This window comes from Corvus moneduloides, chromosome 11 (assembly GCF_009650955.1).
Source record: "Corvus moneduloides isolate bCorMon1 chromosome 11, bCorMon1.pri, whole genome shotgun sequence".
NCBI classification, from domain to species: Eukaryota; Metazoa; Chordata; class Aves; order Passeriformes; family Corvidae; genus Corvus; species Corvus moneduloides.
The window spans coordinates 18,296,817-18,318,454 of NC_045486.1; the positions used below are offsets into that span (position 1 = coordinate 18,296,817).

General features: G+C 42.7%; 2 protein-coding genes across 4 annotated transcripts; one reads left to right on the forward strand and one right to left on the reverse strand.

Moving 5' to 3' along the window:
• Positions 1-1,721: 1,721 nt before the first annotated feature.
• ATRIP (ATR interacting protein) lies at positions 1,722-14,515 on the reverse strand. 3 transcript variants are annotated; one of them, XM_032121279.1, is made up of 13 exons: positions 14,225-14,515; positions 12,993-13,075; positions 11,810-11,980; positions 11,052-11,167; positions 10,606-10,766; positions 9,504-9,602; positions 8,950-9,079; positions 7,465-8,190; positions 6,738-6,880; positions 6,092-6,183; positions 5,135-5,218; positions 4,609-4,858; positions 1,722-4,136 (listed from the first exon to the last, which is right to left on the reverse strand). In XM_032121279.1, the coding sequence occupies exons 1-13, from the start codon at positions 14,499-14,501 to the stop codon at positions 4,075-4,077; spliced, it is 2,394 nt and encodes a 797-aa protein (XP_031977170.1). In that variant the 5' UTR covers positions 14,502-14,515; the 3' UTR covers positions 1,722-4,074. The 3 variants fall into 3 exon arrangements, with proteins under 3 accessions (XP_031977170.1, XP_031977169.1, XP_031977171.1); XM_032121278.1 differs by having other exon boundaries at positions 12,993-13,078; XM_032121280.1 differs by lacking the exons at positions 1,722-4,136; positions 6,092-6,183 and having other exon boundaries at positions 4,685-4,858; positions 12,993-13,078.
• A 2,929-nt stretch (positions 14,516-17,444) lies between these two features.
• Positions 17,445-18,880, forward strand: LOC116449614 (protein BTG1-like). The gene is made up of 2 exons (XM_032121300.1): positions 17,445-17,760; positions 17,899-18,880. Exons 1-2 carry the CDS (start codon positions 17,643-17,645, stop codon positions 18,249-18,251), a joined length of 471 nt encoding a protein of 156 aa, XP_031977191.1. The 5' UTR covers positions 17,445-17,642; the 3' UTR covers positions 18,252-18,880.
• The last annotated feature ends 2,758 nt before the right edge of the window (positions 18,881-21,638 follow it).

The following is a 21,638-nucleotide window of genomic DNA, read 5'->3' on the forward strand; positions in this document are numbered from 1 at the left end:
CTGTCAGAGGTGAGAGAAAACTGAAGAAAATGTTACTTTATCCTTGCAAGAGCTCAGGCTCCTGCACTGATGGAATTGTCTCCTCTGCAAAGGCAGCCCCCGCTCAGGGCTATTACAAACCATTATAAAATAACCTCTGGTAATCCCATTTCCCTTACTGCAGTCAAAATAACTTTAAAATCAGCTACTGGAGCCTTTTCATTCTAACACGTCTTGCTCCTGCAGTGGGAGCTCTGGTTCACTCTCTGATCATACCTTGCCCCTGCTGAGGGGTTGCAGCTCAGCTGTGCTGTGAAGGTTCTTGAGCAAAACAAATTGTTCATTCTCAAAACACCAACCTACAACATGATTAATGCATAGACTAAAACATGACTGTTTGTGTTACCTCTGTTAAGACACTCTACAGGCATTGTTTATTATATTCTGACCATATATGAAAACAAACTGGCTATTTCCTCTGGGTGTTTTCAAAAGCAGGTTAGCCTTTGAGCAGCTATTGCACTGAACTCTTCAGGACTAAGTTCTCAGATTAGTCTGTGCTCAGCAGTGCTGGCAGTCACGTTTCAGACTCTGAAGGTGCTGGCCCTTGCTCTTGGAAGCACTTTGATAAACTTCAGCCACAGTGGGTTTGTAGATCTTTATAGAGCTCATAGATCATCTTTTCAGTCTGCTAAATTACAATCAACAATGTATATTTTTTAACAATTTACAGTGGAAATGGAAGTTTGCATTTGCTGTTACATTCACAGTAGATAACTCACAGTCTGTGCAGGCAGAACTGCTGCCTTTGACCTTAACTGTAACCATTTGGCCATTACAGCCATAAATAATATTGCAGACTGTAACAAAAACATTCAGTGGTTAGGATGATTCTGTTCTAATTGTTTAGCACAGGCTTTTAAGTAGTAGCTCACACTGGTGGGATTAATATGAATAAACCCAGCTCAGGTCAGGGATGTTGTGTGCTACAGGATGAGGTATTTTTTATTTGCCACCTTCACCTATGTCAGTTTGGTTTAAAAAACAGGGTTTTGAGGCCTGACATGACACAAAGCTGTTGTTTGGCTTCTCTGTGGGAGTTTGTTTCACCTCTGGGCTGGATGAGCTGCAGAGGCCCTTTCCAACCTTCACCAAGTCAATGATTCTGGAAGGTGTAGGAATTCAGCTCAATGAGCAGGAAAAAGCAGCTCTGGTGAGCTCAGCTTTCAGCCAAGGGGAAACTCTGGTTGCCCCACGGGCAAGAAAGCATGGGTGGCTGCTGCTGAGGAATGTGATAATCGTGTGTAGAACATGCCTAGTGCCTTTCCTTTGCTCAATACTTCATTGTTCAGTCCTGTGACTGTGCTTGATGGCAGAGTAAATTGCTTTTCTCACTTAATGCGGAGGCACAGCTTATCTTTAACATGTTGGGGAAATGGAAACTGGCTGTGGAAAAGCTGCTGTGCTGGGAATTCTTCAGGGAGTGAAGAACTGATGATCAGGGACAACCAGCTGTTGCATACATGATTGGATCTTTTTAATCCTGAGAAAAATTCCAGGAGAATGTAAAAAGGGGAGAATTACTGAAGGTCAGAACAATTTTAATCCTGACAAGATTGGTCACTGTAAATGTCTTAATAAATATTGAATTATGGTGGTTCTGTAAGTATATTTCTTTCTGCCTTTTCTCTTTAGGAGTACAGCCTCATTTTTACTTAGGAATGTGAATTTTTCAGTCACAGAAAATGCCTTCAATTTTAATAGCTATGGTTTAATTTCACAATACTGTGCTGTTACTGTAATTCCTGCCAGTGGAAGTGTAGGGTTTTGGGTCTGTTTGGTGTATAGAGGAGCCTGAGTTGTACTCCTTTAAAGTCCAGAGGTGGGGGAAAACTCAGTGAGAATGTAAATGTACATTCTTGGGTGTTGTCTGTTAGAGGGGGTGGATGGGAGGGGATGCAGAGCCAGGAGGGAACAGTTAGGAGTTTTCCTACCAGTTTTTTCCACAGATAACTCTTCTGTTTATATAAAGTTTAGCAATAATCCCCTTCTCCCTTTTTCCAAGTTGCCATACACACACCCTTTAGATGAAGCCAGGAATTTTTTTTAAACAACTTTTTATAACAGGATTGTTCCAACACTTTGGGATTCCTTAACTGGTTTTTGTCCAAACTCTTCTTAACAGTTCATTTGGTCTGTTTGCTGAAACGGGTTAAATGTCTCTTATCTCTATGAACTCAAATTGTTTAGAGAAATAAAGTGGTGGGAATGGTTGAAAGGTGATGGCAGATCAGTTCGTTTTGGGATATTTGAGATACTGTGACTGTCCTCTCTTTGTTAGGACAGCTCTAAGGTTGCCCCTCACAGCAGGCTCACAGCCAGATTCTGCTTCACCACAGCTCCTGTTCATTGGGCTGCTCTTAAAGAATTACCTTAATGTTTATTTTGGTTTTGAGGAAGGAAAGAGTTCTTACATCCACTTTCCGGCTCTTCTTTTAAATCCTGAAGACCAGGAAATGCTGTTTGGTGGTTGTTTTTCTTTTTTTTTTTTTTGGGGGGGGGGGGTGTGCTTTGTTTATTTGCTTATTTGCTTTACATTGACGAATCAAATGTTTTTTGCCACACCAACCTCCAGCATGTCTTGTCCAGGGCCCTGGCGGCAGTTCCAGGGTCATGACCATGCAAGCACACAGACTCGAAGGGCTTTGCTGCTCTGTGCCTGTGCATCCTTCCTTGGTGCATCTCAGCAGGAAAACGGCAGTTTTCCAGATGCTACAAGGGACTTGAAACCTGTTACTGAGAGGAGCAGTTGGCAGCTTGTGTTTCCCAGCACCGACCTGGCCCTGCCTGGCCCAGCTGCTGCTCAGGAGAGGAGGAGGCTGAGCCCAGGCTGGGGGGAGGAAGGAGCTTTGGCTCTTGGGAGATGCTGGATTATCATCCTGGTTCTTCCTGCATAGGCATTTCTGGGCAAGTTCTCTTCCAAAGCAAGGGCCAAGCCAGGAGCTTGCTGAGCACGCTGGAATGGGGCTCTTTGCTCCAGGGCAGGCCACAGCCTCTTTGGGCATGACCAGAGAACTGAGTGTTGCCCAATTTTCCAAGGGCTTCCTTCCCACTCTAGTACAGTCTCTTGTCCTCCTGGTACGTTGATCCAGGCTCATTCTTAACCAAGTCCCTGTTGAAAAAAGCTCTCCCATCTAAAAACACAAACCTGTGGGCTCATTTTAGTAACACTCTCATTTCCCTTTTTAGGGTCTAAGGCTCAGCTGATGACCTACAGCCCAGTGTGACAGTGAGGATCATACACGCTTCAAAGGGTGGGGCAACAGCTCTTCCTCCAGTCTTTGGTGCAGAATCCTAGGAATGAGACGCTCCTTCATCTTCATTATGACCAAAAACCCCAGTCATTCTGCAAACATTTAAATATCCTTCTATTGCCTAGGATGAACTCTACCATCAACACTACCATCTTACTCTTTTAAGGTGAATTATAGAATATAAGTACTAGTATTTTTTGTTCTGGCACCTCAGTAATTACATTTTCAGCAGATTCATGAAATTGAGTGAACTCAGGTTCATCCTCAGCAAGAAATCCAAAGCCCTGTAATGAACTGCCAACTCTTAAGTTATTTCTAGAAGGGTTTTTAAAATCACCATTAATTGTTTACTAATACAAACAATACGAAAATTCTGGAAGTCACACAAGAAAGTGGTACAAAAGAAACAAGTGTGTTCTGATGCCAAACACCTGGGCACATTCAGCATCTTAAATTCAGCTGTAGTCCCAGTCAAATGGAGAGTAGAGAGGAATTTCCATTTCATTCACAGCAAATTCATACAGGATGAAATTCATAACCAGAACCAGTCATAAGCCATTGAGTGGGTTTGCACAGCAGTATCACTCTCTCATCGAAGTTCTTTTGCTTTCAGCTACATTTAGATGGCACTGAAATAATTACAACAAAGAAATGTGTCTGAGCTGTGCTGTGTTTGAGTGCAACCTACAATTATCACTTAGAAGGATGATTTAAAGTTCACATTTACATTGGCAGTGATGATTCAGATGAGGAAGGACAGATTTTTGCTCTTTGATTTTGGCTAGCTGGAGTCCATTCCTTGGTCTTCTGGCTCAGGAGGATACAGTTCATCCAAAATCAGCTCTGCACAAAACATAATAATGTTTCAGAGAATGATTTTTTGTCTATGTGATACAGTATAATTATAGCTGGTATCTGCACTTTAAAACATACTAGTAGAAGACTACAGCAAATACCATTTTTGAATGTGTCATGCAAACAGGTCTTTAGATTTGTGTTTTGTCACACAAACTTCTCCCCCTCTTTTCTTTAATGCCTTTTTTAGGGACAGCTGCCACTACCCCAGGTTGCTCCAAGCCCTGTCCAACCTGGCCTTGAACCCTTCCAGGGATGGGGCAGCCACAGCTTCTCTGGGCACCCTGTGCCAGGGCCTCCCCACCCTCACAGGGAAGAATTTTTCCTGCTATCTAATCTAAACTGCCTCCAGAGATCTAACCAACAACCAGCTGTGGTACTTGTTAAAAGAGAAAAGTGACAGAAATGAAATTTTTATTTCTGCAACATGGAAAAAAGCCAACATTTGACTGATTTTTACCTTCAGAGGCACTCAGTTTTTGAGTCTTTTTGAGAATGGCCCTTATGCCTGGCATGGCTTGGTCATACTGATGGAGAACTTCCAAACAGTGTTCATGGAACAGTTTATCTTTCTGAGACAGGCTGTGCAAGAGTAAAACAGCATCCCGTAAAAACTGAATAACTCGTTCCTTATGTGCACACAAGCTGGTCTCAGATCTTCTAATCTTCATCCACTGTCTGTGCAACATTACAATTAGTGCCTTAACCACCTGCAAGAAGAAAAACAGTGCCTCAATACACAAAGTAAAAATACAGGAGCAGAAAACTTATTTCAGTATGAACTTTAGTGCTTCATCTCTTCAGACTTTCAAATTTCAGAATTTTTCTAGCAAGCCAAAGCAAGCTTCCTAGAAGGTGGCATCCTCTAAAGTACAGGACACTTCTGTTCCACTACAGCAAAAAAAATAAAAGGGGCAAAAAGCAATTTCAGCATTGAGAAGTCTGAAGTTCTCAGCAGGCTAAAGTGGGGGCTGTGGTGAACGTACCTCGAGGTTGCACTGACAGTCTGTGCCAGGAAATAAAACTGCTGGTCTGGAGCACCACATGCAGCGTGTCAGGAGCCTGACTGTCTGTTACAAACACAGGCTGTGTTAGAGTGAGTTGTGTGAGTTGCAGCTAAGAAGAGGTAGAAATGATAATGCATTGCTGGTTTCAAAAATTGTTCAGGGGTTTGGTTTTTTTTTTGTAACTGATGATCTCATTTACCTTCAAAATTGTACAAGTTTTTTTCCCCTGTATCACTTTACACACACAGAATTTGCTTTGCACAGAAACCTTCTCAACTTTCTGATGAGCGAGGCTGACAAGGTCAGTGGCCTTTAATTCACTGCCTACAAATGATGTGTTTACACTTAATATAACGAGGCAGGTAGGGGCACAATGGAAATGGTTCAAAATTCTTTAAAATGAGGGAAGTAGAGCAAATAGAACCTCAAATAAGTCAGCTCTGTCTGTACAAACAACACAAATTAGGTTTAAAAGCTATTCTTTCTGTGTATAACCATGACTGTTAGACGGCAAGTTAGCATTTCCATTGAATACCAGGAATATAAATCCTAAATCACTACAGAATGCCTTTTAGATGTAATAAATACAATCAAAAGGAAACACACATCTTGCTTCTTTTTACTCTTCTATTGATCTAAAAGCAAAATAAAGCTTAGTGCTGAACATCTGCAGCCATCCTAGGATCTTCCTTGGTTTTTTCAGTCACTTAAAAGACTATTATGACCAGTGCTCTCTTTAAGGGTAGTTACTGATTCAGTTTCAAGCAGGTCCTTTTAAAAATCAATGTAATCCCTTACTGCAAGCCCATACTTGCAGTTTTGTATTTCAGCTAGAGAAAGAACTTGTTTTCATTCAATTTGTGTGTTGTCCTGCTCCTCCCACTCCCCCAACTGGAAGGAAAAGGAAAGAGCACATGGACAGTCAGCCGTGGTTACCTCTTGCTCCAGCTGAAGCCAGAGCATTTCAGATGCTGATTTATCTGGTCTTGATGTTATGTACGTGTAGAGTGCAAGGAGAAGGCAAGTGTCTGAAACAGAGAGAACTTTGTTCTTTTCCCAACCAGCCACTTTTTCATGACAAAGATTAATTCTATCAGGCAAGAAAACATTTTGAGTGCTATCCTAGGACTTGTGGTACAGGCCCAGCTTCTTGCTTTACTTCACACATCTTCAGCAGTGCTGAGGAATTGGTATCCCTAAACTTCCTCTTTGCCTTTGTGGCAATCTTGTCCTGGTTCATTCATAAGGAAGTGAACAGAGGCCATTTGTCATGCAGAACAACTGAAATCCCTAAAATCAACAGTGCCATGAGACAGACAAATTTAACTTCAAAACTCCTCAAAAGCCCCTTCTTCCCTCATCAGCCTTAAATACACAATCTAGAAAGTGATTTTAAAGTGGCTATCAAAAGCACTGCTTGTAGACAGATACCCCAAGACAAATACTCTCCAAGTCATAACCAGAAAACAAGTTTTCAGGTAACATAGCTTTTTGCCTTCTGGGGTTTCAGCACCTTGGAGCAAGGCCTGTTCACATTGCTTTTAGTCATGGTAACAGTTCTCTGTGTCCTGCAGTCTTTTACCTGAATGAGAACAGAGCTGAGCAACCAACACGTGGTGCTGAGCAAGAGCACACAGGAGTCTCACAGTCAGAAGCACAGCAGGCAGAGGGGTCTCGGGACACAGACAGCGCTGCAGTATCTGGCTACTCAGTAAGTGCTGGAAACTTCAAAACAAAACTTAGTTAGGAATAGGAAGTGCAGTTACAAGTTGAAAATACACTGTTTTTTGTAGACAGCATCATAATGTGTGCTTTTTTAGCTATTCAGAACATTCCTGATCTCAAATCATCCATCATAAATACCAAGCATGCTGAAAAACAGTTACTTTTGGCAGTCAGTCTGCAGCTCACACTAACAGTTTCATCTGCCAGAATGAGATCCTATGCTTTCCTTCCTTATGTACCTCCCAAAAAAACCCCAGAATGAATGTTATAAATACTCTGATCTGCATCTGGCCTTAAGAAGCTTCCTCACTTTTAATGTGGCAACAGCATCTGCTTCATACGAACATCATCAGCAAACCTTGTTACTGATCAGGGATGATTATTACACTCATTAACTACAATGGCTTTTTCAACAGAAAAGGCAGTAGAAAGATCCTCAGCTGCTTCTCAAAGGTGATCTGAGATGTGATTTCTCTCATACATGGCACAACTTCTACTGAAATCTGCCCAGATGAGTTTCAACAGAGAATGAAAACTGCTAAACAGCAGACTCTGAAATAATTTTCAAGCTATTACTGACTTACTTTATTAACAAGTCCATAGTTGAATTTTCAGCTAATTTCACCAAAACCTTTAGGCTTTGGCTCAGGATATTGTCAGTCTGGGAGCCCCTTGCAGCAGAAAAAGCTAAAATCTGAAGCAGCTTTTTAAACAAAGAATGTTGAGCTCGATCATTATTGGGAGGATCCTGTGGAGCTGCAGGAAGCCCTCCTTGTGTCCTGCTCTCTTCTTTATTGTCACACTGATTGTCACACGACACATTTTTGTCCATCTTGGAAATCTCTTCAGCAGCAGAACTTTTTTCCACTTCAGCAGACAGCAGTGTGTGGACAACATCCCAGCTGTAGAACACCAAATAATAAAGGATCCCCAGTGATACAAGAGTCATTTCTTCAAGAGACAACCTGAAGTCCTCCTTGCTTGACACTGTGTTTGTGCTGGCTCTGGAAGCAGCAGCTGGATGGGTCCCACAAGCTCCATTCCCGGATGTGTCCCCAAGCTGCTCTGCTTGGCAGAAGGCACCAACGTGGTGCTCCACCAGGGGCAGGAGATGCACAGCACCTCGGATCCTGCTCTGTGTGAGGGGAAGGAACCCTCCCTGGCCTTCTGCTGGGCCTCCTTCAGATAATCCTTCATCCAGAGCAATCAAGTTCAGTCCTGTTATGGCCAGTTTTTGAGCTTCTTGCAGGGATACAAGAGGAGCGATTCCTTCTTGAGTTGTCCTGCTGCTGGGGACTTGCGTGGGCTTCCTGTCCAAATAAAAGTAAAAGGGACATGCTTCACAAGAAAAGGCAGAGAACAGAGTTGAAATCTGAGTTATCCATATTATGAATTGAATAATGGAAAGGACGGAGTACTGAGCGATGTCTGTTTCCAAAAGAGAAAAAAAGGGGGAAAAACATCATCCTGCTCCTTGATGCCTGCATGGAAGAGCCATTTCGAAGCATTCTAGGTTTCATTACTAATAAAATAACCTATCAGAAAAGCAAAGGTATTTCAGGAGCTACAGCCTAATTCTGTAAAGTGAAAAGCTGTTATAATTCATATCCAATATTCATATTTAAAATGCTTTACCAGGAAATATAAATACATCTTGGAAAATTGCACTCAAATTGTACATTACAAATTGAACACAGTTTCTATTCCGAAGATACAAAACCAACTTCTAATCACATTTTCAACATTTTCTTCCCCCTTAACTCATGATCATATTTCTGTGCTTCCCTCATTGCAATGCAAGCTGCTAACAGCTACTCCCAGGTTTAGTTCTGTGCCTTCCCCTAATAGATAATTAACCTAATTTATCTCTTTGTGATGTTCCACTGTTTAGTATCTGTGATAATCGAAGATGCAGAACGATGTTCCAAATTTTGCATTAAATGGCCTAAGCAGAGCAGGATTTACCACAGGGAATGAGCTGTCCTGCATGACCAAGTGTTTCTTAGTACAGAGAATGCCACTGTACTTGAACATGGCAGATACAGTTTAACAAAGAAAATAAAACTTACATATCCAAAGAGTTGGGCGGCAACACAGCCCCAGGTAGAGGCTCAGAGTTGCTACTGAGAAGGTGGCAGAGTCCTAGAAATGACCCAGGGACAATGGGCTGCTTCATCAGTGCATTCAGCAAGATAGAACCTGGAAGGATACAGCGTTTTCGTTGGAGTAGCTTTGCCATCATCAACAACAAAAAACTAGTATTTCAAAAGATCAGCCTTCTTTAGAGTGCTCTCAACCCCAAAATGTTTCTTTCATTATGAATCTTCTTTCTTAACAAGAATTTAAGATACTTAAATATAAACCAAATTATATTTAGAGGTATTTTAATTATGATCCCATATTAGCAAACTAGCTTGAGCCAAGTGATCACATATCCCAGCTGTTCTGGTAGCTTGCCCTCCATTTTCCATTCCAGACATTGAAATTATGTGATAAAATTCCACTGCCAACTGTCACTAAGATAGTACCCTGAAGGACTGTTGAAAATGCTTATTATAGTGCTTTGTTTTTTTTTAAATACGCTTTCCCTGGTTTGATTTCTGCATTAACAGAATTAAGTTACCTTGTGTATTTCGTTTGGGGACAGAGTTGTAGGAACCGTTTTTTCCTGTTGCTTTGTGCTGCTTCAGGGATGAAACTTCAGGAGGTGTTATCTTACTGTCTGAAACAAACAGGGATTGTGAGAACATAGATCTGCATACAGCCTTTACACACACTTAGCCACAGAAATAGATAATTTTTTAATCATCTCTATATGTCATAATTACCAGACAAACTAAGGCCAAAAGCCTTGCAAGGTTCAGAAGAAAAGTAAACAAATGTATTTTTTCAAACAAATAGGCATATTGAGTGTTGTTACCATTACAAACAGTAGCAATACTAATGCTTTAAGGCTACTGCATTCTTCTTTTTGCTGGAGTTCCTACTGCCCATATTTTCAGAATGAACAGTGTAACTGACAGCAACACCTCAGATTTTTTGTGACTGCAAGTAAGGATTAGTTGATGATACCACATTGCTTCCATTTATTCTTTCCCATTGCTATAAAAAAAAAAAATCACTATTTTTGTTTCATATTATAGCAATCTTCAAATACATGCAGATACTGATTTCCTAAGCTTTACTCAATGAATTTCAAGATACAATTTTGTGAGAATTACTGCCCTACATATAAAAGAGGAAATGAGTACATTGTTTCAGTTGCTTCTTTCAATATGGCTAAATATGTACCATTTAAAATCCAATCCCCAAAAAGGTCAGCTTTAAAGCCAGAACAAGAATACAAAAAATGCATTAGCTGACTAGCAGACCAAGAAATAGGCAAATTATTTCCTATTCTTTATTCAATGAGAAAAGACAGATGAACAATTTGGATGTTTTAGTTCATCACACAATGAAGTTTTTTATTGCAGCCACTGGCCACTTCATCATTGACGTCTTGGCAAATGGTACTAAGGTGTGAAGTAAAATGATCTTCATGCAAATTTCAGTCATGGCTATTTAACTCCAGTTGATTTAAAGTAGAAAAAAATTTAAGCAAAACCAAAATAAAACAAATAACTGTGAACTGACTGCAACTGTTGACTCACACAGCACCAAAATCCTTCTCTGAGGCAGAATGTTCACATGCAGCTAAAAATGTTGCAAGCTGTACATGGGTTTACCTTCTTTGATGGAAGTAGTTGGGGCCATAAAATTTCCTGAAGAACACGATGGCCTAGTGGACGTTTCAGCATTGAAGGATTCCTTTGTAGGAAAAGATCTTCTTCCAGGCTGTGGAGAACATCCTTCTGATTTCACTTGTACTGCAATATTCTTTTTAGGGCTAAGATAAAAAGACTAATCAGTATTTCTTTTGTAATTATTTTATTAAACAATGTGTTTTCTTTGCACTGATGTTTTAAAGATACTTCACTATAGCTCTGAATTTCTGTCACAGATACAAGGAAGGCTCTTTTTGAAAAAATTCCATAGATGTCATCAGACTTTTTTGGTTGTATATTTTAAAGACAACAGAGCTAGAGTTACACGAAGAAAGAAAACCTCGTCAATAGTTTAAGCACTATGTATTGCAAAAATGAACACAAATTCCTTTTCCAACCCTCCCTACCTTGTTGTTGGAACTGCCTGAGAAAGGTGTTTATTTCTTTCACAGTTCTGAAGTCGTGTTCTTAATTCATTCATTTCTGCATCCTTGAACTGCAGCTCTGAGTGCAAGGACTGTAACTGAAAGAGGAGTTCAGGACAGTTTTACTGTTACCATTCAGAGGCGGTGCAACTGCAGAGCAACTGAGTTACCATAAGAGCTCGAGATCACTATCTGCTTACTGTGAACTCTGCACAAGATGGCCATTTTTATGAACATTAGTCCAATTAACACCAGCTGAGAACCAAGTGCCAGGAGTTCAGGCAAGAAGCTTTTGTGAGTGGCTAAGACAGAGCAAGTGCCACGCAGAGCATGGCTACAGTGAGGCTGTAACTGCAGAGCCAACTGGACAAAAGCAGCCACTGTCCTCTTCAGGGCTTGCACAAAGATGACTGCAACAGGAATAGCAATCTGATCAGAGCCACAAAGCATGTTCTGTCACTTTTCCCCACTGTAAAATACATTTCAACTGCAATGCTGTTGGGATGGCTTTGAAAAAGCAACAAGTGAATGAAAACCTCTACCACCTGAATTTCACTCCTTTATTTTGGCAGGGAAAACCCTCAGCGAGTTCTTACAAATGCTTTCTTCTAGGTAAGAAAATAAAAGCATGCACTGTGGAAATTTCACACACATGTTCTTTGATTAAATGGTGTGTGACATCATTAAGTCATAAATCAGCTTCTGCACGTGATCTGCAGGTAACTGACATATTTACAAACCTTTTTGGAGAACTCTTTTTCTTTTTCACTTAAAAACTGAGATTTTTGCTGCTCCAGTAGCAGGTATGATCTTTTCTGTTCCTCCATAGCATACTCCATCTGCTGCATTGAGTCACGCAGAATTTTAATTTCTCCATTTTTAGCAAGAATTTCATCCTGCATTTCTTTCAGCTGCAAACAGAGGAATTGCATTAAAGGATGGATATAGCCAAAAGTATGTCTTTGCATCAGTATGTGGTTGAAAATTAGGTGTATTTGTAATTTCTAGGGAGAAAAATACTCCTGGTAACCCAGTTCATAAATTCTACACATGTTGCCTCTAATCTTTCTCTGATGAAATCAAACTCAGATACTGTTTTCTTTAATTAAAAATGACAAGACCATCCTTCTCTTTCCCCTTCTCTGCAATTACATTTTTTTTAAGTGTTCTAGTCACACACATCAGTAATTTATTCACTCTTTGGATGATAACTGATAATTTAATTATACTATTGCATCCATCAGGACAGCCAACAAGCACTCTGTCCTGAGACAAGGTACCACCCCCAGACAGTATCTTCAGGACGTACTGAGTCTCTAATACTTCCTGAGCAGCCACCACCACTCAGAGACAAGACTTTGGAGGGATAATAAAGAAGTTACTCAGAAAAGCAAGAAGAAAAAAGCAGAAGGACACTTCTCTACAACTGTAAAATTATGGTTTAACATGGTGTACACATAGGAGATTCCCTGATAAAGGTGGATATAACAGAGCTGGGAAAAATGCAGAGAAGGGAGGGAAGGATGAGAAAGGGAAACAGAGTATCTCTTTCCATAAAGAACCACCAGAAGGTAAAGTAACATAAAGTCACTTAAAAGTCATGTCAGGTCTTCAAAGCTTTTAAGTTGAACAAAACAACTCCAGCTGACTGACTGACAGGCAGTGAAATTATTTGATAGGGAGCAAATAAAACTGAAAAATTAGCTTTTGCTAATCTGAAATGACCAAGAAATAAAATATTGCTCTCACTCTTTAATATTACTAGAGCTTTTCCTAGTATAATGGTTTTAACACACCCCTGGATCATAAACATTATTGATCAGCTTGATTAGAATTAAATGCTTGGATCTGGATTTACTCCCACCTTTCAGTTAGTCCTATCAAAAATGTGATATTCAGAGGAGAGAGGAGGATATTGCCAACCTTCTGTTTGACTTCTTCATGCTGTGTCTGCAGCACTTCAAGCTGGAATGCATCTCTCATCAGACCATCTTCTGCTCTGCTTCCTGCTGCAGGGAAAAGCCAAAATCTGAAGCACAGATGATGTACTTACATCACTGGTGACTCAACACCAAGGTTTTGTTATTTGTCATTGCATACATCTGAATATCTTAGGATTTTACTGTCATTACAAACACATAAACTGCCTCATCTAATCACCACAGGAACTTTGCTGGTGGTTGTGCATCAATTCTTACAAAAGAAGAACCCCCCTACTTCAAATTTCTAACCACAGAAAACCAGCAAGATGACCCACAGCAAAGGCAAGCATTTCTTCTGAGATAACTTTAATTAATGGACAAACAAGGGTTCACTGAAAACTTGTTCCCCTGGTGAGATGACAGATGTGAGGGTTGCTGAAACACACTTAGATTATTCAAGCTCTCTAAGCTTCATTATGAAGAACCCCTGCTTTTGTTTCTTTCAAAGTAAACCTGAAAGTCAGCTGTTAATACAAGGCATGCTATGCATTTAGTAGTGGAAATTAAAGGGAAGAATTCTGAAAGCCAACATGCTACCAGAATATGACACCTAAAGCATGTTAAAAGTTTAGGAAACTAGGCTTTTTTATGTGGCAGGTTTAACATGCAGCACCCTCGTCCCAGGCTGGCATTACCTCCCCACACACCGGGGGCTCCTGGTGCCGTGAGATCAATGCAATGTGCCTGCTGGGATTGTTATTCTCGTTATTCCTCTGAATCCCAACCATCCCTCTGACACCGGGGCTACCACCGTCGGGTGCTGGTGGCTAGGGGGACAGGCAGGAGCAAGTCTCCTAAGGGAACTTACAGGAAAGATGGAGCAAATCTATTTACAAGAGCATGTAGTGACAGGGCAAGAGGGAGGAGCTTCACACTGACGGAGATTTAGGTTAGATATTAGAAGAAATCTTCCCTGTGAGGATGGGGAGGCCCTGCCACAGGCTGCCCAGAGAAGCTGTGGTTGCCCTTGGATCCCTGGAAGTGTCCAAGGCCAGGTTGGACGAGGCTTGGAGCAACCTGGAGTAGTGGAAGGTGTCCCTGCCCGCGGCAGGGGGTGGGACTGGACGAGCTTTAAGGTCCCTTGCAACCCAGGCCATTCTGCGATTCCTAAAGGGACACCAAACCCTTTCGCAGCAGCGGGGCAGTGCTAGGCAGCCGCCGGGACAGACCGACCTTGCCGCTCGTCCCGGGGCAGCTCCGGGGCTCCCCACGCGTGTCCCGCGGGCGGATCCTGCGACAGCGCCTGCGAGGCCAGGATGTCGATCTGCTCCAGGTCGTCCGCCGTGAAGTCATCACTGTCCCCGAAGGGGTCCACGAACCCGGTCACGGCGCTCTTGGGGCGCTTGTGCGGGGGAAGGCCGTTCCGGAGCGCCGGCGGGGCGGCCGCAGCCCCGCTCTCCCCGCAGAGCGCGGGGCCGCTCCGCTTGCGCGGCCCGGGCAGCGCCGCCATGGCGGGATCGGGACCCGCGGGGCCCACACGCCGCGGGACCGCCCCGGCCGCGCCCCCCCCCGCGCGCCGCGCCACCCGCCAATCACCACCGGGCAGCTTTCCCCGCACAGCCAATGAAGTGGCGGCGGTGCCAGAGCCGGCTGTAAGCGCCCTCGCGATTGGTCGTTGGTAGCCGACATGCAAGCTCCTTGTTTATTGGGAGGGAGGGAGGCGGGAAGGCTCGTCCCCTCAGCGGTGTGAGGGAAAGGCGGTGACGTCAGGCTTCGAGCGGTGACGTCGCTGTGAGGGTTGGGCCGATGACGTCACACCCCGCGCGGGGCCCTGGCTTCATCCCGGGCACGATGGCGTCACACCGGGGCTGGGAGCGCGGCCGTGACCCTTCCCGTGCCGCCGTGGCACTGCCGGCCACAGGCACAACTGCCCTTGGTAACCTGGGACCTCTACCAGATAAAAGTGCAATATTTGCAAAACTCCTGCGCTGAACCTCCACTAACTTGCCTTTGTAATCATATTTTGCCTGTTTTTAAAGGTGGACTGGAAATGGAGTTTCCAGCTCCGTATAACTCAGGTGGGTGTGAGGTTACAGCTATGTTGATAAACCTTTTCAGTGGACCCTAGACCATAGTCTTGCAGCACATTTTAAAAACAGGGTTACAAATTATTTTCATTTCTATAAATCAGTTTACAAATCCCTTGATGGTCTTTTAAGTGAAAACCACTGTGTTAGTACGACAAATTTCCAATTCTGTCAGAGAATTCTGATTTCTCTTGTTCATTTCCGTATTTCGCATTACACGCAGGAAAATTAGATTATTACTAGGGTGTAATTTTCTTTATCCATGCACAGCCTGTGGCGAGCCAGCAAGGCCCAATTAGAAAGCCCTGAGGGTCATTGTTCCCAGCTGTGCTAAAGGGGCAGCAGCTGATCCCTATGGAATCAGCAGGTGGGAACAGCTGCATCTGGTCAGCTCAGGTGCGCAGAAAAGGGGCAGTCTCAGAAGGAAGCTGAGTTTGCATCATTTTAGTTTTGAGGTGCTGCTTGAAGGTGTTCTTTTTGTTTCTCTGAGAAGTTGTGTTTTGTTAATTATGTACCAAAGTGGGGAAATTGTGGATGGGTTTGATGCTCAAATCGCTGAAGGTACTATTATTTATGTTTGGGATTATTCTTTTTCTCCCTCTAGTGGGAATGGTAACATAATGTTTGTCTTTGTAGTCGAGCCCTAAAGAAAAGTTAGTTCTTGCTTTTAAGAATGGTTTTATTTCTTTTTGTTTAAAGAGAGATACTCTGATAAGACAGAGTAAAACCAAAATTGCTTGTTTAGTTTAAAACCTCTCCTTGTAATTTCTGGAGCTCTGTTTCCACTGCCTATATTTGTAGAGACATGTATTGAGAGCTTAATTTCAGTAATCTAAAAAGAACTTGATTTAGACATTACTTGGTCTTAATTCTGGGGTTTGGTTTTTGTTGGGTTTTTTTATTTTTTAATAAATGAATAGGATTGTGCTATCATTACTAGTTTTTTATTGTTGTTGCTTTTAAATAACAGTATACTCTTTGGGTGATATACCTTCAGTTTTACTCTCTCCTCTTCCTCTAGCTGAAGTTGAGGAAAAACAGAATGATAGAACGCTTGCACAAGCTTTATTTTTAACAAGATAAACCAAGACACCAACTCTGTTTTCCTCTACTCCAGGTGTTCCTGCTGAAGAGAAAATGACTTGCAGAGGATCAGAATAACAACAAAGTAAGTCTGAGCTGTAGAATTCATTTTAAATACATCTGCTTGTGGAACCATTTTTGGGCAGGGGGATGAAAGTCAGTTACCTATCTGCTGATTTCTTATCTTTCTGTGTCTTGCTAACATTGAGTCTTAAATCTGAAACTCCCTGAGGAGAACATGAGAAATCAAAGTGTGACTCCAGGATTACCTGAAAGCTGTGGCATCTTTTGATCTTTGTAGCCAGAAGTTCTTATTTCATTTGAATGTTCCACTAAGGACTAATGGATCCAGGTCCCAGACCTCAATCCATGTGAGCCGTTTTAGCATTGCCATTTGACTCTTGCAATACTTTTAATTACCTTTCATTTGGTTTCTCCTTCTACCATTACTTTAGTTTCTCACAAGCAAGTTAAAACCAGGACCCTTACTGTCTGTCCTATCTTTAGCAGAATCTTGTCTGTCTGACCTAAGAGTAAAATCACTGGGAAAACTGGGCATTTGTGCGTTTATTCATATGGACCACACATTGTGGAAGGGGGGAGCTCTTTAGCATAATTAAGCATTAAGTTTAATAACTTATGACTGGATTTGGACAGTTCTTAGTGCTGTTAATGGTATGTTTATTCTTAATGCTAGCAAGAATTCCGTAAGTCCAATACAATTGTTGGGTTTTTGTCCTGTATTTTAATGAACCTGGACAAGAATGGGTTTGTGTTCTGATTCTCAAAACACTGAATAAATCAAAACTGGAGTAAGTGAATGGCTGAATCAGTCCAGGTACCAACAGAGACTTTTTTTTTTAGCTTAATTCCTAAAATATGAGGTACTGAAATGCCAAGGGCACTTCCGTGAAAATTTGTTCTAACAAAATAGCATCTTGATCCAGACCTGAGAGCTGGTTAGGAGAGAAGTACTCTGGGTGTTGGGTAAATGTCAAGAGTTTTGTCATTTGCTGGTAGAGGGAAAGGAAATCCCACACTTAAGGATGACCTCGGAGTTGTATGGCTGAGATGATGTGGGAGGTTTTGAGTCTGTGTTAGTACTGGGTCCCGAGAAACGAGAGGGAAAAGGGAACGAGGCAGGATGAGGTGGGCCGAGCGGAGCCGCGGCCGGGGGGGCCGAGCGGAGCCGCGGCCGCCCGCGGTGGGAACGGGGCGCGGGGCAGAGCCCGCTGCGCGCGCGTCTCTCCCGTTATTTCCGTTGGGCTCAACGCGAGCCGGAGCGGGGGGGCCGCGTTCGGCCGCCGCCACCGAGCGCTGCCCGCCGGCGCGGGGTGTCCGTGTGTCGGGCTGTCCGTGCCGGTCCCGCCCCACCGCCAGCACAACAAACCCGCCCCGTCCCGCCCGCGCCGTGCGGCTGTTGCGCGGAGCCGCCCCCGGCCGCGGGGGCCGGGCCGGGCCGGGCGGCGCTGGCAGCGGACATGAGGACCGAGATCTCCACGGCGGCCGCGTTCGTGACCCGCCTCCTGCGGGCCGCCGGTGGGGTCGGCGAGGAGCAGCTGCGGTGCTTCTGCGAGTGCCTGCAGGAGGCGATGCGCGGTGAGTGCCGGGGGACATCCCTCCATCCCTTCCTTCCATCCCCTCCATCCCTTCCTTCCACCCCCTGTATCCCCTGCGCCCGCGGGGTCCGGCGGAGCGCAGCCCCGCGCTGAAGCTCCTCTTTGTTCCCTCCCGCAGAGCACTACAAGCACCACTGGTTCCCCCTGGTGCCCTCCAAGGGCTCCGGCTACCGCTGCATCAGGATCAACCATAAGATGGACCCCTTGATAGGAAAGGCGGCGGGGATGATCGGACTGAGCCACGAGAGACTCTTCCAGCTCTTACCCAGCGAATTAACGCTGTGGGTCGACCCTTTCGAAGTGTCCTATCGCATAGGTGAGGATGGGTCTATCTGTGTGCTGTACGAAAGCCCCCAGCCCGGGGGGAAGGCGGCCAAACAGCTGGAGAGCAGGACCAGCTGCAAGGAGGAGTGGAGGATTGGGAGATCCAGCCCTTCCAAGAGTTACAACATGATGACGGTTTCTAGTTAAAAACAACTCTTCCCTGTACGATGTTGTATGTATCCCAACCTCATGATAAAGTTAAATGTAACAGCTTTTTACTTTTTAATTATTTTTTTTCACCCTGTAGTCATTAAAGTCGTGGTAGTACTGCCAAGTTCTTTGTGGCCAAGGGCTAAATGTATAAAGCAGTTCTTACACTGCATGTTCCTTTCTGGGTTGTGTCCTGTAAATGCACTGTACAGTCGGTGTATTGTTTTACACATTTATATTTTCGAAAAAGTTTTGGCTATTTGTAATAAAAAGCAATATTGTAGCACTCTTTATGATGGGCTTTAGTCAAAATTAGTACTTGCTAAAAAAAAAATCTGCAATTTGTAGAGCAATAACATGGAGGGGGGTGGGAAACAGATCTAACAAACTGCACATAAATCTTTCCAGTGATTTTGTCTGCACAGACTTCTCTCAGGGTCATTCAAGTTTGACTGTGAGGCACAAATCACAGAAATAACTCTTTATTTTTCCTTTTTCAAAGCATGCATTTATTTGAGGGCTGGATTCCACCACACCCCAACATTTTAGCAAAAAGAATGGGGGAATTAGTTGTCTTGTTATTTCTAGTTATGGGAGTAGAAAAATAAAGACTTGCTTAAAATGCTTTTGACTTGTTTTGTTTTTTTCCCCCAGGCTTTTAACATTGCTCTCAAAGCTTATTCTATCCATTTGTAATAATTGCAAAAGGCTTTGTAGTTAGAGGTGTAGCTGTGAACATCCATCTTTATTTCAGATCACAACAAAACACTCTGTTTTGGGAAAGCTTTCTGGCTGCCTGTCTTCAGCTGAATAATCTGTGTAGAGCTGGGTGGGTTTTTTGGTACTGAATGGAAGGAAAGGTGCTCTTCTAATATTTGATCTCTTGCAAAAAAAAAAAAACCCAAAACTTGAGTTTATTAGGAAGTGGAGTTTGTGTTTAAAACTGCAACTTAACACCATGTAGGAAGCTCAAGTGAAAATGATCAGCAGTGCTGTAACTGCCTTCACTTTTCTGGAAGGTAAATCCTGCTGTTTCTGGCTTTGAGTTCCCTATTTTTGTCAGGCTCTTTAATACCAGTTGGGTACAAGGTTACTGAAAGTATCAAATACAGTAGTTTGATGTAATAACAAAACTTGTGTTGCTGGTTTTATGTGGATACTCTTAGTGTTGATGTCCCAGTAAAGGATTTTATTCAGAGGTACTGTGATTCCTGTTCTAAGAAGCAGTGGTTTCTAATCCAGCCATAGAAGGCTTTCTGGCATTGCTGTTTTCTGTAGCCTGGTGTTGGAGCACGGTTGAACACTTGATGAAAGGGAGCTTTGTGTGGTGTGAGTATGTCAGCAAAAAAACCTCCTTGTGCTGTGTCAATAACATGGTAGAACATACAGCGAGGGAAGGGGCAAGTCTGGGCAAACTGGAAAGGGCAGAACTCCAGCTCACAAAGAGGTTTTTCCTTTGTTTGCCTTAGAAAAAGCTGTGGCTTGCTTTTTGCTGTTTGCTTATTATCTCGGAGGCAGGCTTGTCTAGTGGTATTTGTTTAATCTGGAGGAAATGCACAGTGCAATTTTCTTAGTAATTAAAACTCTCTAGAAATTGATAGTGTGTTTCTAGTCTATCACTCCAATAAATAAGTTTCTGGGTTACTTGAACAAATGGGTGTTAAAGGTCTGGTGGCAAATTGCCTTTTTATTAGATAAGATTGGAAATTGGTTTTCACGACATTGTTTTAGTCTCTTGAGGAGACAGTAACACTTTCCTTTTCCTCTGATGAATATTCAGTGCAGGTAATCCTATTTCCTAGGGATCTCTAAGGGATGTATTTGACACATTTGTCAGTAATCGAGCAAAATAACTTTAAATCTACAAAGGGTGAGGTGCCTTCTTTGATTAAATTTCATTTGAAAGGTAATTGGCCTTGCTGCACATTATATTAAGAGCCCACTGGAAAAGATGGGTATGAAGTCTTCAGTTTAACAGGAGCTTTTCCATAGCAGAAAACACTTGAAGTGGAATTGAAGATGACTTGGGAGACAGGATATGGTTTTGAGCTGCTGGGTGTGGTTTGAGGTGAAGGAGGGTGCAGCAGGTTCTTCAGATGTTCTGTTCTTGCCTGGGGTTTGTCCATGTAAGAGCAGAGAAGAGCCCGGATTAATCCAACCATGATGGATTCTGCTTTTATTAATCCTCCCCTAAGCAATGGGATGTTTCAGCTATTATGTAGTATCACATCTCAAGTATCCCATGCTCTTTGCAGGTTTGATGTCTATCACTGAATGGACACTTTAATGCAAGTTAAGTTTCATATATTTAAGCTAATGGCATAGAGTTGAAGTCACTCTGCAGACAAACAGGTGGGGGACAATGGGGCAGTTGAACAAAACCCACTGAAGCAAAGAAAACACTTGAGCTGCAAGTAAATACACTGTGATATCTGTGCCATCTAGAACAGCATTCCATTGCTTTAAAAAATGTCAAAGATGTACTGACAGCATAAAAGCTGTTCTGAGGGAGAATAGAGAGCTTGGTAGTAAGCCAGGGAGGCAGTTATTTGGAGGAGGTAAATAAAATAAACTTTGTGTTTTGCCTGAAATGTGGTAAGTTTTGTGTTCTGCTGTTGCAACAAACAAGGCAAAATCTTAACATCTTTAAAATGATGTACTTGTCACACAGGACTGACCACATCTAATCAGTCATGACTCAGAACAGGCTGGTTTGGATTCTGCAGGAAGGATTACTGCATGCTGGCCTCCTTGAAGCACTAAAAATACATGGAGAAAAATCAGTACATGCTTGTTTGGATGAGGATGGGTTAACTGTTGGGTAACTAAAGCTGCAGTAGAGGGGAAAAAAACCCCATAGATTTGCCTGTTTCTCCAAAACTTTGCCTTGCTGCCAAATTAATTACATAATATTTGTCTGGGTGGTAAAATCCACCTGACATAGAAGGTCCTGCTAGTTTATACAGCCTGACCACTTCTGTACTGCAATTATTGTGTATCATCCCCCTGACTCGTTAGTTGGACCTAAGAGCACAGAGATGTATGGTTTTGATATGAGAACTTCAAGAGATAAGGGGATTGTCTGTACTTGTTTCATATTCTATTACCTTTAATGCTAGGTAAATTAAAATATGAAATTTGGGATGCTCAGCTTTAGTTTCTAAACGTTGGTGTCCTTATTTCCTTATCCTCAAGATGAAAAGCTTTTCAGTGTGTAGCACTTTATATTGCCATCAAATTAAGCCTGTTTTTCATATTTAAAGGATTAAAAAGATTAAGCTTTTTAAGTTTGAGCATGAATAATTTTCTTTTAACTGGGATTTACATACATGCTTTCTGCCAACACTTGTTCCATTTTTAATATGTGCCTGAGAATGTGTTCCC